Genomic DNA, 15,607 nt, shown 5'->3' with positions numbered 1-15,607 from the left:
TTTTATGCATTTATTTAAAAATTCTTTGTGTACATTAAAAAACATTAAAAAGAGAGGTTTTATTTTATAAGTGTGAAGAGGTCATCCGGCATCTGTTGTAATTCTATTTGATAAATGTTTTAAACTAAGCAAAAATGTTAAGAATTATGGACAAATACAGGCGATGCAGATTTTGTTACTAGTTTCCGACCAATTTATAATTGGGTCTAACTGAAGTTAGAGTGAGCATTCATGTCTTCATTCCTCCATTGAACCTTGGACTAACACTGACAATACCGAACCGTAATCCCTCCAAGTATCCCATTCCCTCACTAGAAAAATATTCAAATAAAAACGTTAGGTTTTATTATGTTTTATTATTAAAAAAACAGATAAAATTTTGAGTTTAAAGAAAAGCAATCGAGCCATTTTCCAACGAATTCCAAAATTAAATATGTGAAATCGTCTTTCTTTTCTTGCGTTTCATTTTCTTAATATATTTACTTGAGTAATTTTTTATTGTATGCTCTATGTGTAAGGTTTAATATTTTTAGCTGACACAATCCTAAATATGGTTAGTTCCGCAGTGATGGATAATATCAATGATTTTATCCGACGCAGAATGCATGTTTATTGTATCCCTGATTCAGTAAAGTGTGGAGTGTGACTGAAATATAAGGAGACGAATTTTCTTCAACAAACTGAATAATCTACCTCTGATGAGGATAAAAAGTCCGAAAGATAAGATCAAATATATTTTTTATAACCGTAAATGTTTTCTTCACTGTACTGACGAGTCACATTAGAGATACGCGCTACTTAAAAACTTAAAAAATAAACTTTCTGAGAAAATGTTTCAAATAAAAGTGATTTTATTAATTGATGGAAATAGTAAACGAAAATCGTCGAACGAATTTTGAGAAATTCGCAAAAACTGAAAATCCTTAGCAGTTAGGGCGCGTATCTGATTGACCGATTTCAGCTGAAACTCTAAACCAAGAATACCTGTTTCAATACTAAATAATTACCAAGAGCTTTTTGAATTTTTTTTGTTCTGATAAGTACTTCTTCCACAGACTTACAAATACCATGCCAGAATTAAGTTGTAAAAGAACAATCCAATAAAGTTTGAACAAATCGAAGGAAATGGAATGGCATTCCCAAAAAAACATATACAGGGTGATCCATTTAAAACGCATCAAGCGCTAATAACTTTTTAGGAAAGCGGAAATCCGGAAAACTCACGAAGTAAACTATATGTTCTTTTGGTCTAGTTTCAAACTTTCCACCCCCGATGCTGTATCTTTATTACTACATACAGTATGACTACATTTTACTTAAAAAAGTATTATGCTGTATTAGGTTTTATGAATGACTGTATTCGCTGGATTCGACCTGGGGATCTCCTCAACGCTTTTGCCCACTAGACCAACACCCTGGCAAGATATTCCTACCGTAATCATAGGTTAAAAAGTATTGCATACCGGGTACATTAAAACGATGTGTTGGTTGCTTTTATTTTATGATATAACAAATTTATCCTAATTCACCTCAAATATTACATTACACTACATTTTTTAAAATCTTCAATTGTTATTATTTTTGTTCTTTGCGTCACAAATAACTTTTTTTTTGCAGTCAGAGGACCTCCCAAAACGTATATTTATGGTGGAAAATTAATAGTGAAAACCGTTCACGAATAGATAAAATTGTAACTTTGATCTTAAATATCTCGACTAATATATCAAACGGGGTCAACGTCATTTTTTACAGTTTTTATGTACGTTTGTTTTTATCATGTTTTTTTTTGTATCATAGTTTTCGTAATCATTGTCAAAACCAGTGGTCCTTATAAAACCCTGATCAGATTTTTGTTTCTAACTTCGCCAAAAATGAAAATACACCATCGGGGGTGGAAAATTTGAAAACTAGACAAAAAAAACATACAGTTTACTTCGTGGGTTTTTTTCGGAATTCCGCTTTCCTAAAAAGTTATTAGCGATTGGAGCGTTTTAAATGGATCACCCTGTATATTTTCGTAAATGTATGTAGATGTAGGGTCAATAAAACATCCTCACCTTCTAATAAAACAAAAAGTGAAGGCAACATATTAAACACTTAACTTATTAGTTTCATTATTGTTATCCCAATTTGTGGCAATCCATTCAAGGAGACTCTATAACAATAAAGATGTCTTATTGCTTTTTTCAAAAAACCGAAAAAGTAGAGTTACTATTTTAAAAAAGACGCTTCTTCACTTCTTCACATCCTGTTGGGATGGATTGCTAAATTTGTTGCTAGAATCATTTTTTTTTAAACATACCATTAACTCTTTATGAAACTTTCTTTTTAACTGTTCTTATTCTTAGTTTACCAGGGTTTATTTGTTAAAGAATAAGTAGTCCAGAACTCTCCATTTTATTTTTTACTTCCATCATTAATAATCAAAGATGTTTTTGATTTAAATAGACTATTTATTTGAGAAGGCAACCAATACAGGGCGTTGAACTATCGTATATGTCCTAGAATAGTTGTATGTACACATGAAAATAGATTGTGAACCTTGATGATTAATTTCTTTCATGTTTTTATCGCTAAATTCTATAACTATAGTATAATAAATGAAAATTAAATTATTAATCTTTGACTATTATTATTATTTAAGCTATTACATTTTGTCTTTTTTGTTAGCTTTTTGGGAATTCAAAATAAAATAAAATCGTAAATGAATCAAATGAATTTTTTCTTTTCGCAATTAACTCTCTACTTATCTCACATGGGACGACTTAAAAGACAAACTCTAAATAAATTTCTTCGATTTTTCTAGTCGAAAACAAAATGGTAAACTTACTCATGATATTAATTTACAAAGGGAATAATTAAATCTCTGTGTAGTTTGGGTTCTTCCGAACCTTCCAACTTCAACAGAATCCACACATTCCAACATATACTGTTGCATCACATTATTGTCATACCATAGTATAGTTTAAACTTTATACCACTCATGATTTTAACAATATTTTAAAGTGATTGACACAAAAAAGTCATGAATTGTTTATATTATAACTCCCAACACTCTCTCTTAGGAAATCAAGGCACAGCTTCATCAGTACAGAGATTAAAAAGAAAATGGTTTAAGGACAAACTCAGCAATCGAAACCATCTCAATCTTGAGTCTCATCATTGGGTGCTTCTCCATTCTCTCTAATCAACTTAGCAGCCTCAGTTGTGAGCAATGTAAATTATTGTTTTTTACAGAATAAAATATTGAACAAAAAAAATTTATAAATTCTTAGGTTCTGAACTTTTGAAAGGTTTTTTTAAAATACCTGAATTTAGAAAATGGAGTGTGCTATTAAAAATCACTAGATTAAACGATGTACTTAAAAAGAGCAGTTTAAGGTCAAACTACCCAATAAAACTAGTGAATTCTGACAAATGAAAAATTATTTAATCTTTTATATTCGCGATTTTTTCATTTTTTAATGATAAGTGGTAATTGTAATGAAACCATTTTTAAGTTTAACCCTAATTTTTAAATAAAAACATAATCTTATCACTAAGTGATATAATATTCAATTTAATTTTGTTTTTCCAATTGATTAAGATTTTACAATAAAGCCAATAATTATTTAAGCATCATTTTCACTATTAAAATTGTGTTATTTTTAATGTCTGTCGTTTGCTTACCTAGGTTTGAATAAAAGTTTAAGGACAATTCAGTCCTTAGATTTGTGCAAAAGTTTGATTCATTATTTTGCAAACATAATGATAAAAAGAGTTCCGAAATTTATTTACTGAGTTGTAGTTATTTTTTGATTAGTAGTAAGTTAGCAAATTATATATATATATTATATATATATATATATATATATATATATATTTATTTATTTATTTATTTATTTATTTAATATAATTAAATGAAGACATATTTAGATGGGTTTTCTGCTAAGAGCTGAGTTGTAATCTATTAAAAAACGTGAAACTAAATCAAACATTAAATTCTGAAATGGTGATGGTTAAAGTCGTAAAAATGATTAAATTTTATATTAATTTATTCAACTTTGCAATTTACTTTAAAACCATTTATGTCAATTTTCACAAAAAAATATATCATTAGTATAGGATATTGATATTTTAGCGTATTTGATAAAATGCATTTACTAAGACTAATCAGATCTCATTTTTAAAATATTCTGGTTTTCCTAAAAATAACTCCTGTTAAGTAAGAGAATCTTGTTTTGACAATCCGCCAGCATTAAATAAAGAAAAATGTGAACAGTTGAAAGCTTTTAAATCAAAACAAACTGTAACTGTCCTTTTGTTTCAAAGTGCTAATTATACAATTCTTGTTTTTTATATTGTTCGTATCATGAGGTGATTAAAAATTAGGTTTTTAAGAAACAAAAATTTTCTATGGTTGTTTATTTATTAATTCGATCAGTTAATAAAAGAAAAAGTGTTATTTATTCTTTCTATTAAAAAAAACTTACCAAAACGTGTAATCGTTCTTAATTCTCTTTTTGGGACTAAATGAAATGAAAAGCAATTCTTTTCTGAAATTTAAGATTTTATTAATATTTCCTTGGAATACATAGAATTGTAAGATTGCATACAAAGATGTGCACGAGATCCTTGTAAATTAGTTAATATATTGCCAAATCACTACTGAGCTCATTTCCTAATTCTATCATTCCTCAAATCCTATTCGGATTCATTTCATTTATGACTTTCAGTAATCATATTAGATCATAAAAACATAGTTTAAACAATAATAGTAACAAAATCAAATTCAGCAAAATATTTGAATAGAAGATAAGTACTATTTTTTTTTATAGTTACTACCATAGTTATAGTTTCTTCTTAATTTATCTTTTATTTATTATTTATATAACTTCTTAATTTTTTTATCTTTCAATTCGAAGGACAAAGAGTTCTCACCTTTCGGAACTTAATTAGACAGTACTTGTCTTGTGTGTTTCAACTCTCCGTTTACTCGTTTATAAAATTGAATACATACTTTTGAGTTATAGATTTAAATTTATTGTAAAAATGCAGATAGATTATGAATTACATATCCCTTTCTCATTATGTTCTGACTTATTACAAAATTCTTTTCTCTGTAATTGAAGTTGTCGTTATCTTTTTTCTCAAGCGCAGTGAGTCAGCTTGATCAGATTCATCTAATAACTGTCTGAGACCTGCTAAACGTCGTTCTCTTGCCGCTCCTCTTTCGGCCAACTCTTCCATTTCAGCTTCAATATCAGCTAACCTGGCTCGCGAAACCCTAGCACGAGATTTGGCTGCTAATTCATCAACTGTTTCCAATGCAGGTTCCCTGAGGGCGGTCCATTTAGTAAGTTTCGGCGACGCCTCTTCTGTCTGACTTACGAGTTTTAATGCCCTTCTTCTAAAACTGGCAGCTGAGCTATCATCTTCTGAAAGGACACCATTCAGGCCAACAGAATCCATTATTTTTTCGTTAAACCTCTTTTTAACCTGTTCTCTTCTATTTAGAAAAGCTGTTTCAAAATTTTCTTCAGGGGTAGGTGCAAAAGCTGTCCTAGCTTTATGTATTCGCTGTAAAGTAGCTGCTAATTGATCATCTTCTTTTTCAGATACGGCTGCTAAGGCAGCGGCAGTTTGTTCTCTCTGTGATCCTAGCATACTTTCAATGTCACCAACGCTAACTGGCCTTTTTGGAGGTTCAATTTTTTCAGCAGGAAGTTTGCCATATTTTCGATCTAGACCATCCAAAGCCGACCTGTAATAGTCTTCACCTAAGCTGTAGTTGCAGTCATATACTTTCGTTCGTGGTCGGGTAAACCGACTTCTGTTTGCCATTCTGATGATTTGTTTTCCTAAAGTCACAAATAATAATTAATACATTTTCACTCAAATATTACTGTAAAAAGAACATTTTATATAAGACGTATATCTTAAATAGTATAAAACTTAAAAGTCTATAATTTAGGTAAAAAGTAATTTAGTGTTTAATAGTTGACCATCAGAAAAAAAAAATACTTGTAATTTATACTGCTAAAATTAAAGGAGAACTATTTAAATATAAAATTGAATAGGAAATAATCAGCTAAGCTATCTCAGCTTGTTAAAAAGTACAAAATTAGTTAAGTCCCTAAAGAAAAAATTAAGCAATTACTATCCTAGTCTAAGACAATCAAAAAAATGTTTTTTACTTTGACAGAAAAAAAAGTCCTATAGAAAATTTTACTAAAAACAAAAATCCGGAAGGAAAGTCAAAACGTGGCGACAAAGAAGTGCATTTGTAAATTTATTTAAAGATTACTTTTGTGTACGATCGTTATTCGGAGATTCCATTCAGGCAGATATCGACAGTTCTATTCTTCTCTCTCTTTCTCGCTTTAAACCTTTTAGACCTTCTGAAGTTCTTTGTAATATTCAAAGCTTTTGACTAAAGCTAGAACTCGGAATTGACCTTATTACTAAAAATCTTTCGTCATCTTCCAAATCACGTAAGTTCCTGTTAACCACTTTATGTAATGCAGCCCTCCGAACAACCTTTTACCTAGTCATGAAGCTAATTTTTTTAATTCCTCATATTCCTAAACCCAATATACTTCATCAGCTTCCTATTTCTTACCGTCCATTAAGATTATTGCTAATAGTTGGCAAAATTATTTATTTATAAATCATTTATTTTACATTGAAGATTTTCAGTTCTTTTAATCGTAAATACTCCAACGATATTTGTTAAATTTATTATTATGCTACCAGCCTTATAAATATTTAAGAATAGATTTCTTCCTGCATGTCCATATTTTTGTATTTTCTTACATTACAATTTTCTTTTCATTTAGTATCATATGTAACATATAATTGCAGTATGTGCTCATCATAAATACTATCCTCATTGAAAGTAACAAACATTGTCCCCGGCATTAATATTTTAACGGTCGTTTTAAAGAGGGTGATCTCACACGAAAATGTTTATCATAGATTTCTCGTTTTATAATCAATCAAGTATAAAATTTATAATTCTGTCAAAGAATAAATGACTAATTAAATTTATTGCTCGATAAAATTTCGTTTTGCAATTTTGACGATGTCTTTCTTAACATGTTTTTAAACTGAATAAACCTGAATAAAAGATGTTACACAGCATTAAACGAACGAGAGCGAAATTAAAAATTTATAAATGGTGACTTCTGAATTAAGAAACCACGTCTTTAGTTTGGCAGCTGTTGCGCTCTAATAATGGATATGTGATTCAACCTTTAAAGCCAAATAAATTTGATTTAAACCTCACTAGAGAATATCTGTTTTTAAGCTTTATTTCATTTTAAACATTTTTTTTAATTTTGTTTTTAAATTAAGGTGCCTCACTATCTACGTATGTAAACATTGGCGTAATAATTTCCTTAAAACAACTTCTTAAGTGCTGTGGCGTAAGAGGATTACCTTTGAAACCTGATTAATTCCGAAGTCAAACTTTTGGGATCCGACACCTACTCTACGCTTCGGCTTGGTCTCTTAACTTCTTTGCTTCTGAACATAGATTGTTGATAGCAGCTGAGACAAGAGCGAGTTTCGAGCAACATAATTTCATAGCAGGTATGCTGCTGGCAACCGTATAGTGTTCTATTTACCAAAAAATTGTATCCATGGTCGGACAATGTAAGATGCTTTTAGAAAGAAAAAATCTAAGAGCTGGATTCAATATAATCTGGATTCAAACCCGGGATCACCGTATGGAATCCAATGCGCTGAACACTGAACTAATCCTTTTCATGCCTAAAAAGTATTGTTTCATAAAAAAGACGTATTCCGCTCGGAATACCCTCCAATGCTTTAGGAGTGAATTTACAAAACATTCAATGTTATTAGTTGTACGTTTGTTTTGTTTTTTTGGAGCATCGACTGCCACGATCATTAGCACCCTCAATCACGTTTCTTTTCTTTTTTCTCATAGCCACTTGAACTGGGATGGCACATGCAGCTTTACAGCTCCCAATCCTTGCTCAACATGGTAGAGTGGAGCTTACGGTGTCCTCACACATCTCCTTTTGACCCATCCGAAAGAATTGTTTTACGAAACTTGTGAAATCCCAATGGATATTTTAAATTTATAACTGGAGCCGCTTTTCTTTCGACTATGTTTAAATCTCGTTCTTTTTTTATTTATTTTAATGAACATATTTCCACTCCTAAAATTCCCTCTCTTCACGTTTTTTTATCGTTCCAATCTCACTCCTCCAATCCTCTTGCAGCCATTCCTACCTGAATGTCCTCTATCCTTGGCTTTCTCGGACGCTCTCCTCTTCTCTTGTTCTCTGTTCTTCCGGCATGTAGCCCATTATTCTTTTAGGCCATCTATTTGTTTCCATTCTCATAAGGAGGCTCCTTACCACCGATGTCGCAGAGGTGAATGGTTTCATGGCCAACTCGTCGCCTGATTTCCGTGTTAGTAACCCACAGCTCTGTCTCCAGAAGTCCATCTCCATTGTAAGTAATCGTTCTTTTTTTTAACTTTCCCGACTTCGTCCAGATCTCTTATCCATATAAAGCCGAGCCCAGCATAAAGGAATGTTGGATCCTTTTTTCTTTTTTGGTTTCAATGCTGAATTCAATATTGTCCCAAATTACAGAATTCAGAATGCTAATCATTCTTTTTTTCTTGATGTATTTTTATCGAGACATTCCTTTCGTGGTGCCACTTTCTGAAAACTACACTCTGAGGTATTTTATTTCTTGACAGGGTCCAATCACTTACTTCGATTGGTTTACATGAGAATTTATCGTCAAATATTCTGTCTTCTTCCGGTTAACAACCAGGCGGTATTTGGACTATGTCTCAAGGAGCTTTTGCATCATGTTAACATCCAACACTATTACGATCTGATCGTCGGCGAACTGCAGAGTAAAGAAAAACTTTACTCCTATTCCAGGCACACTTAATCTTCCAGTCCTTCATCAATTGCTCCAAATAGATGTTGGACTATAAGGGCGAGGGGCAACAGCCCTGTTTAAAGCCTTTTATTTTTCTATCTTGAAAAAACTTATTTTAAAAGAATATAAAATCAAAGATTAACTCTTCAATGACTTTGCCCCATATCCTATCACTTGAGATTTTCACGCAAACGGCTTTAATGATCTTCTTCAAACTGCGCATGCTCATTGCACACATCTATAACTTTTATTTGAAGCATTTTTTCAGAAATAAGTTTCTTAAGATAAATCTGAAAGTGATTTCATGGATGGATTCCATCTATGTCACTTAAGTGAAATATTCAAGGACACTTGATGGTCGGAACTTTTTAGTTTTCTATTTGTTTTTATAATTTTCATATAAACACGAGATATTATTCAAAATACAAATACTTCTTTAACCCTTTATGTCTTTGTTTAGTTAACTCCAATAGTTTATAAAGTGCAAGTTATTTTTAAGTTTTTTTAGTTTTATTTTTTCAAACACCTATCGTCAGAAAGTATGTTAATCATTGAAAGTTAATGGGGTCACACCGGTAAGTACGAGTGCCCTGCTAAATATGCTGAGAGCTACAGAGGTGACTGATCATTGTTCCACTCTGTTATAAATAAATACATCTTATTGGAAATTGACCAAGTTTTCTTATTATTTATTCTGACCTATCTTTTTCTGATACAGTGCAAAAGGAACTTTTAGAAAGTAGCTATAGTAACATTTATTAAAGATTAATGGAAAGGTTTTTATTTCATTTCCATTTCTAAAGGCCTGAAATAAAAAAATTAATAAATAATGAATCCTGTTTTAAAGGAATAAATGTTATTCTTTGCGCTCATTTGGTATTTAATTTCTCCTCATTATGTATATACTTGTAAGTAATTTTCCTCAGTTTACAGCAACAGTTGGCCTCTTGGAGGCTGCAGTGCCGTGGGGCATGGGTCCCGTCCCGCCGTGTAAATCTAATCTAATCTACAGCAACAGTTCTGGTACTTAAGCAAAACATTTTATTTGCTAAACTTTATTGTTTTGAATGTACAGATTAATTAGAACACTTATGCATAGTAAGTGATCAGCGCATATCTTTTCAGGAATCGATACATGGATCAAACGGATTTGACCCCACGCAAGAGGAAGAATTGTAATCAAACATTATATTTACATTTTTCGTTTTGAGTTTTTCCCAGAAATACTCATTTAGTTACCCCCAAAAAGGAAGAAAAATAGGAAAAAGTATTTTTATAAATTAGTATGTATCTGATAGTCCAAGCAGCTTACCTCTATTCCGAAAGTTAATATTTCTTTCAAGTACCAGCAGTGGATGCGGTAGTGAGATTTTTTCAACTTAAAACCTAAGCCGTATTTCTTTATTTTATTTTATTTTTTTTTAAAACACTTAAACTTCATTATACACGAGTAGCACTATCGCTTTTATTTTAAACATTTTGCTGGAAAAATTCTTTTAGGGATTGTCTAATATAGGTGTAAGGCTTTCCTTTAAAGTGTCATTTCCGTTCCATTGTAGGATACTTACTCAACCATAAAAACAATCAAACTCGACGCCAAAAATTGCTGAGCTAAAGCACGACTTTACTGAACAATTGTTTAAGATTTATTGAAAAGCTTTAAGCATGCAATATCTATAATGATACCGAACAGGGTCGGGCAAAAGGGAAAGGCCCTCAGGCGCCTAATTTCAGAAGTTACTGATTTATTCAGGTTACAGATATCTAATTCACTAATACATAAAGGCTTGTAAATACTGCCTTAAAATAAATAAATTTAACTCTTTGGAGGAAATGCTTCCTTACATTAGCAGTTAGGACAGAAAAATAGAAAATAAATGAAGTTCAACTTGTTTGATTTATAATAAAATCGAGAAAACTAAAAAAAAATTAAGATAAGTCGGAATGTTAATAACATATAGGCATACTTAAAATTATGTGAATGACAAGAACTAAAGTTTCACCAAAATGCCTCTTTAGCAATAAACCTAACCATCCCACATCCTAGAGAAGCTCTCTTGAGAATGTTTCTTGAAAAAATGTTACAAGTAAAAGTTGTAGGAGTAAATGGGTGCAATATAGTTTGATTGTTTCAAACAAGGAGAAGTGGTGTTTTCGATTAAAGGAATTTCATCATTAAGTTGTCAGGATATTATTATTGTTTTCTTTCTTTTAATCTCTGTTAAAATCAGCCGTTGACGCTATAAGTAACAATGATAACACTGAATACTGGTAGATACAAACGAGTGGAAAAGTTTCCTCAATGGTAACACTCTAAAACCTGAACTATTAGCCACTAGTGACGATATCTCGAGGCCACTGACTTTTAAGAAGTCTTGTTCGGTTATCAGAAACACTTTTTGAAGAAAGATTTTGGGCTGGACGAGTTACGAGTGACCACAGGTTGAAGTGGAGTTTAATGGGTTTATACTTTAGGTGATAAAATGAATAATAAGATCTTAGTCCGGTTAGAGACGTAAAAAAGAGCCTCTATCGTTTGGTTAAACCCATACGCCCAGATGGTTTTTAAAATAGAAGTATAAATTAATCTTTTGTAATCAAGAGACTGTTTAAGAATTTTTGTGTTGTCGAAAGCTCTGCTTAGTTCTGTTCTTTTAAACTCTAGTAAGGCATTAGTAAAATATAATACTTTTTCTAGAAATGCATTTTTCAATGTTTAGCAATTAGTTTAAACTAAAGTGAACCAAACATTTTTGGAATTTGTCCTTTTGGGTGTGAACAAATCTTATTATGAAACACTCACACGAATTCCTTTTTTTCCTGCAAGCCTCAAAGTTTTCAAATTTCGTAATAACTTTAGGGTTATGTAGTTGAGGGGTCCTATTCTGAAATGGTAGATTAGAAGTTAGTGGACTCCGGCTAAATCCCTTAAACTTTACGTTTTTAAGCTTTGCTTGTCATACGGATCTTTATTTAAAAATCAATTTTTTTTTGGCTTAAGAAATATCAAAATTTTTAATTTCTGCGTATAATCAAATTTGATGATTATACTAAAAAAATCAATTTCAGAAATACCACCGCGATCTAAAGTAAAGATTCGATATGAATTAGTAAAACATAATTATTTCGATTGGTTTAGGTATTTTTCATTAACTTTAAAAATGGCAGACCACTATTTAAATGTATCAATTTCATTTTAGACATTTGGAGAGTAATTCTTATTAATTTAAGGTTTGAGACTTTACATCAAGTCTGAAGTCTTTTATTTAAGGCGTTATTATTTAAAAATAATACCCTAATGAAAATTCAGACATAGAGAATTTGTTAAATGAGTATTACACTTTTAGTATTTCAAGAGAAAGTCTTACAGATATTACTCTTCAGATTTTACAAATATTTCAAACAAATCAAGTTAATTATTACCTCTATTTCTTATGTTGTATGTGGTTAGTGCCAAGAACTATGGTTACGAGGATGTACAAAATTGGGAGTAAGTAAAGTTGGAGAGGACATGGGCTGGCGTACCGTTGTTATTAAAACAAAGTGCATACTTTTATCAAAGCAACCCATATATGGTAAAAAAAAGAAATGTTTAGTTTCTGCAACAGAATGTTATTTGATAAGATTGCTCTAGCCCTAAGTAATTCATGGTGGCTAGAAATCTGGAAATGTATCATTCCAATCTCCATCTATTGATCCAAACATACAACTTCAGCTAGGTTTACTAAAGCAAACTGTAATAATGTGTTGAAATGAACTGATAAATTTATTGCTTTCAGAGTGATCAGTACTTATCAGATCAATTCAAAGACTATCTGAGGCTTGGCGAAGAAAAAAACATCGTAATAAGGTGCTCAGGCACAAAGGTAACGAGAAAGGCTACAGGTAAAGTTCATGTTTTGTCAAAACGTGCAAGGATGTGATAGAGTATGGTTACAACCGTTTCAAATACAAGTTCTTAAGCCCAAATTTAAATTTTGTCATATTTGCCGAACAAATAGGTAATGAAACTACAGTAACAAGACTTGTTTGTTAGCAAAGTAAGTTTGGAAGTTTATTTTAACTAGCAATTTTCTTAATTAAGCATTTACAAAATAATAAACAACATAAGTTATACAAAATTAAAACAGAGCTAGTAGAATTTTATTTCAACTTATTTTTAGTAACACAGTAGATAATGAAGCTTTTGGACTGAATCTGCACTTGGACGTTTATAAATATTTAAGTATTTTGCTATTTTAGCTCTCTTAATCCAAATCGCTAGAATTTATTAAATAAACTTCCGAAGAGTTTAATAGCATGTAGTTTTGGGTTGGATTAGATAAAATGGAAATATCAAACACTTTTTTTTTGTTTTTTTATCTTTTTCATAAGTAGGTTTTTAAAAATATCTAAAATTTAGGTAATAAGGAATTTATGTTTTGGTGGGAAATATTGTAGTACATGAAAGGAAAAAAATTAAATTCTAGATGAGATTTATGTCTGAATAAATGAAGATTAAGTAATTAAATTAGCTAATAAGTACGAAAATTCGACGGTTTAAATTAATAAATTTAAATAGTTTCTGAACTAATAAATTAGTAATAAGGCTGCTTAAGGAACCTTGTTTTGATAAACTTATTTTATTGTTGCTAATAATTTTAAGAAATGCTTAGGTTGTGTTTTTTTTTATCCGGAGTTTTATTTCAGCATTAAATGTCCCCGTTATTCCTGAGTTTTATGATTAAATATTTAATCCCAAAAACTTGTAATAGGTGAACGAAATATATTTAACGATTTATGAACTTAAGTTTGGTATTTAATTGACTATTTAAAACTCAGACTAACAGAAAATGAAGGTTAAGGCAAGCCGGTGGACGTAGGCAAGTAAAAACCTCTAAGAAGCTGTTTTATTATAGGAATCTGGCCAAGATTACTGCCAACTATCCCAGTAGTCTGTTTGCTTTTGACCTATTTCTTTGCTGCCACTTGAGAGCCCACCCCTCCCAACAAACACCTCTTGTGATGCTTCTGTTCCATCGCCAATTGTCCAGAAATAGAGCCTAGCTAAACAATACAAAAGTAAACCTTTTTTTTCATATAGAAGCAGTAATCGTTTATTTGATTTTGAGATGACAGTAGAATATTCTAGCTCAGTAACATTGCCTTTAATATCATTTAATCGGTTCACAAATTGTTAGAAAAGAAAAGTCAATAATCATTAAATAAAACGTAATTTCTTTGTGGCTTAACGTTAAATGGTTGAAAACGTTAAAGATTTTTTTTATATCATGTATTCTTCTAGCAAGTAAATTAAAGTTGTAGTTTTCTAAAAAAACTGAATTAATAAATTATCTGATTTAAACTTTTTATGGGCTCACTTTAAAGAACGAAGAGGAGAAAAAGGAAGTATAGGAACTTTAGAATATCAAAAATAATTTTTGTTAATGTAGTAAAATGTATGTCACCAAAATTGCACTTCTTTGTCACCATCAGCAGGCTTATTACCTAAGCAGAAGTACACCTTTTTAAAGGGGACGTGAGCATTGTTATGATACTAGTACTTTTGCATACTGATCTTGATTCTCATTTAATAAAGGAAGAAGTAACCAACTTTGCATGTAAATCACTCATTTTAAACGATTGTTTATGTAATTTAAAAATTATTAATGTAGTTGCCATACCTAGCGAAAAATCTTATATGAAGATGACAATGGTGAGCTCAACTAGACGACTGGATTGAATCTTTCGGGGGAGCCCCGAGATCTTAGGGGGTTTAACTCTCCCACTCCTCACTCTAGCCCTCCCCACATAAGCGTCTAATCGGTACGCGGAGGCGGCAACATTTTAGTTACATAAGCAAAGTTAATTTTATGCAGAATTTAAATATTCCAGTTTAGCAATTGGCAGCGAGCCCTGCAACTAATCTGTAGTCTACTGGACGTTTCTGACACTGACCCGCTCGCTGTAAAGATAAGATTGTTAGGCACAGACAATTTTCATGTAATATTTCGGCTTTTTGGTTAATTTAGGCTATTTGGGGTTTTTTATCTGTTTTCCTTACTTTTTTCCACAGTAAGGAAATGGTTCTGTAATGCTGCTTTACAACTACGCACGCACCAAACATTATCTGTGTTGACTTCATACTAGGAAACTAGTAGTTGACTCCTTTGCATTTTAATAAATTATTTTATTTTTAAGTAAAAAAAAATATTTCAGTACAAGTATGAAATATTTATTAAAATACTTATTAGCACTTTAATGGAACATCCAATGCCTAAATAAACCACAGTAGGTGAAACAGCTGTTATTTCCTCTGATCGTTGTTATTTTTTTCCCAATTTAAAATTATTTATAGTGACTGCGTAAAAACATTTTAAAAGTACCTTATTTATTAATTATAGATTTGGCAATTTTTTCCTCTGCTTAATATTTTACTTGTTATGATTGATAACAAGTTTACTTAACAGATCTTCAATGCTATTAATCTCCCGCACGTGGCACCTGTAAAAATTTTAAAAAATAAAATAGAAAAGTTTCAATCAAACGTACTAAGTATTAAAAATATAAGAGATATTGCTCATAGGTGCCCACCATTAGAGAGGCATAGACCTGCTTAAGAGTAATAAGTTTAACAAATATCCCTTGAATCAAAGAAACGGATTCAGTTCTCGTCTTCAATTCAGCTAGAGATAAAAATGTAAAGTAAGAATAAAAGAGA

At 31.1% G+C, this 15,607-nt stretch overlaps 1 protein-coding gene across 2 annotated transcripts; it reads right to left on the bottom strand.

The window, feature by feature from the left end:
* Positions 1 to 4,852: 4,852 nt before the first annotated feature.
* On the bottom strand, positions 4,853 to 15,365 carry LOC141449713 (uncharacterized). 2 transcript variants are annotated; one of them, XM_074119386.1, is made up of 2 exons: positions 15,273 to 15,365; positions 4,853 to 5,840 (listed from the first exon to the last, which is right to left on the bottom strand). In XM_074119386.1, the coding sequence occupies exon 2, from the start codon at positions 5,821 to 5,823 to the stop codon at positions 5,083 to 5,085; it is 741 nt and encodes a 246-aa protein (XP_073975487.1). In that variant the 5' UTR covers positions 5,824 to 5,840; positions 15,273 to 15,365; the 3' UTR covers positions 4,853 to 5,082. The 2 variants fall into 2 exon arrangements, with proteins under 2 accessions (XP_073975487.1, XP_073975486.1); XM_074119385.1 differs by lacking the exon at positions 15,273 to 15,365 and adding an exon at positions 14,571 to 14,706.
* Between the last annotated feature and the right edge of the window lie 242 nt (positions 15,366 to 15,607).

Source organism: Rhodnius prolixus, unplaced genomic scaffold (assembly GCF_049639745.1).
Source record: "Rhodnius prolixus isolate KJV_2025 unplaced genomic scaffold, Rpr scaffold_2, whole genome shotgun sequence".
NCBI lineage: Eukaryota > Metazoa > Arthropoda > Insecta > Hemiptera > Reduviidae > Rhodnius > Rhodnius prolixus.
This window is presented reverse-complemented; position numbering and strand designations above follow the sequence as displayed.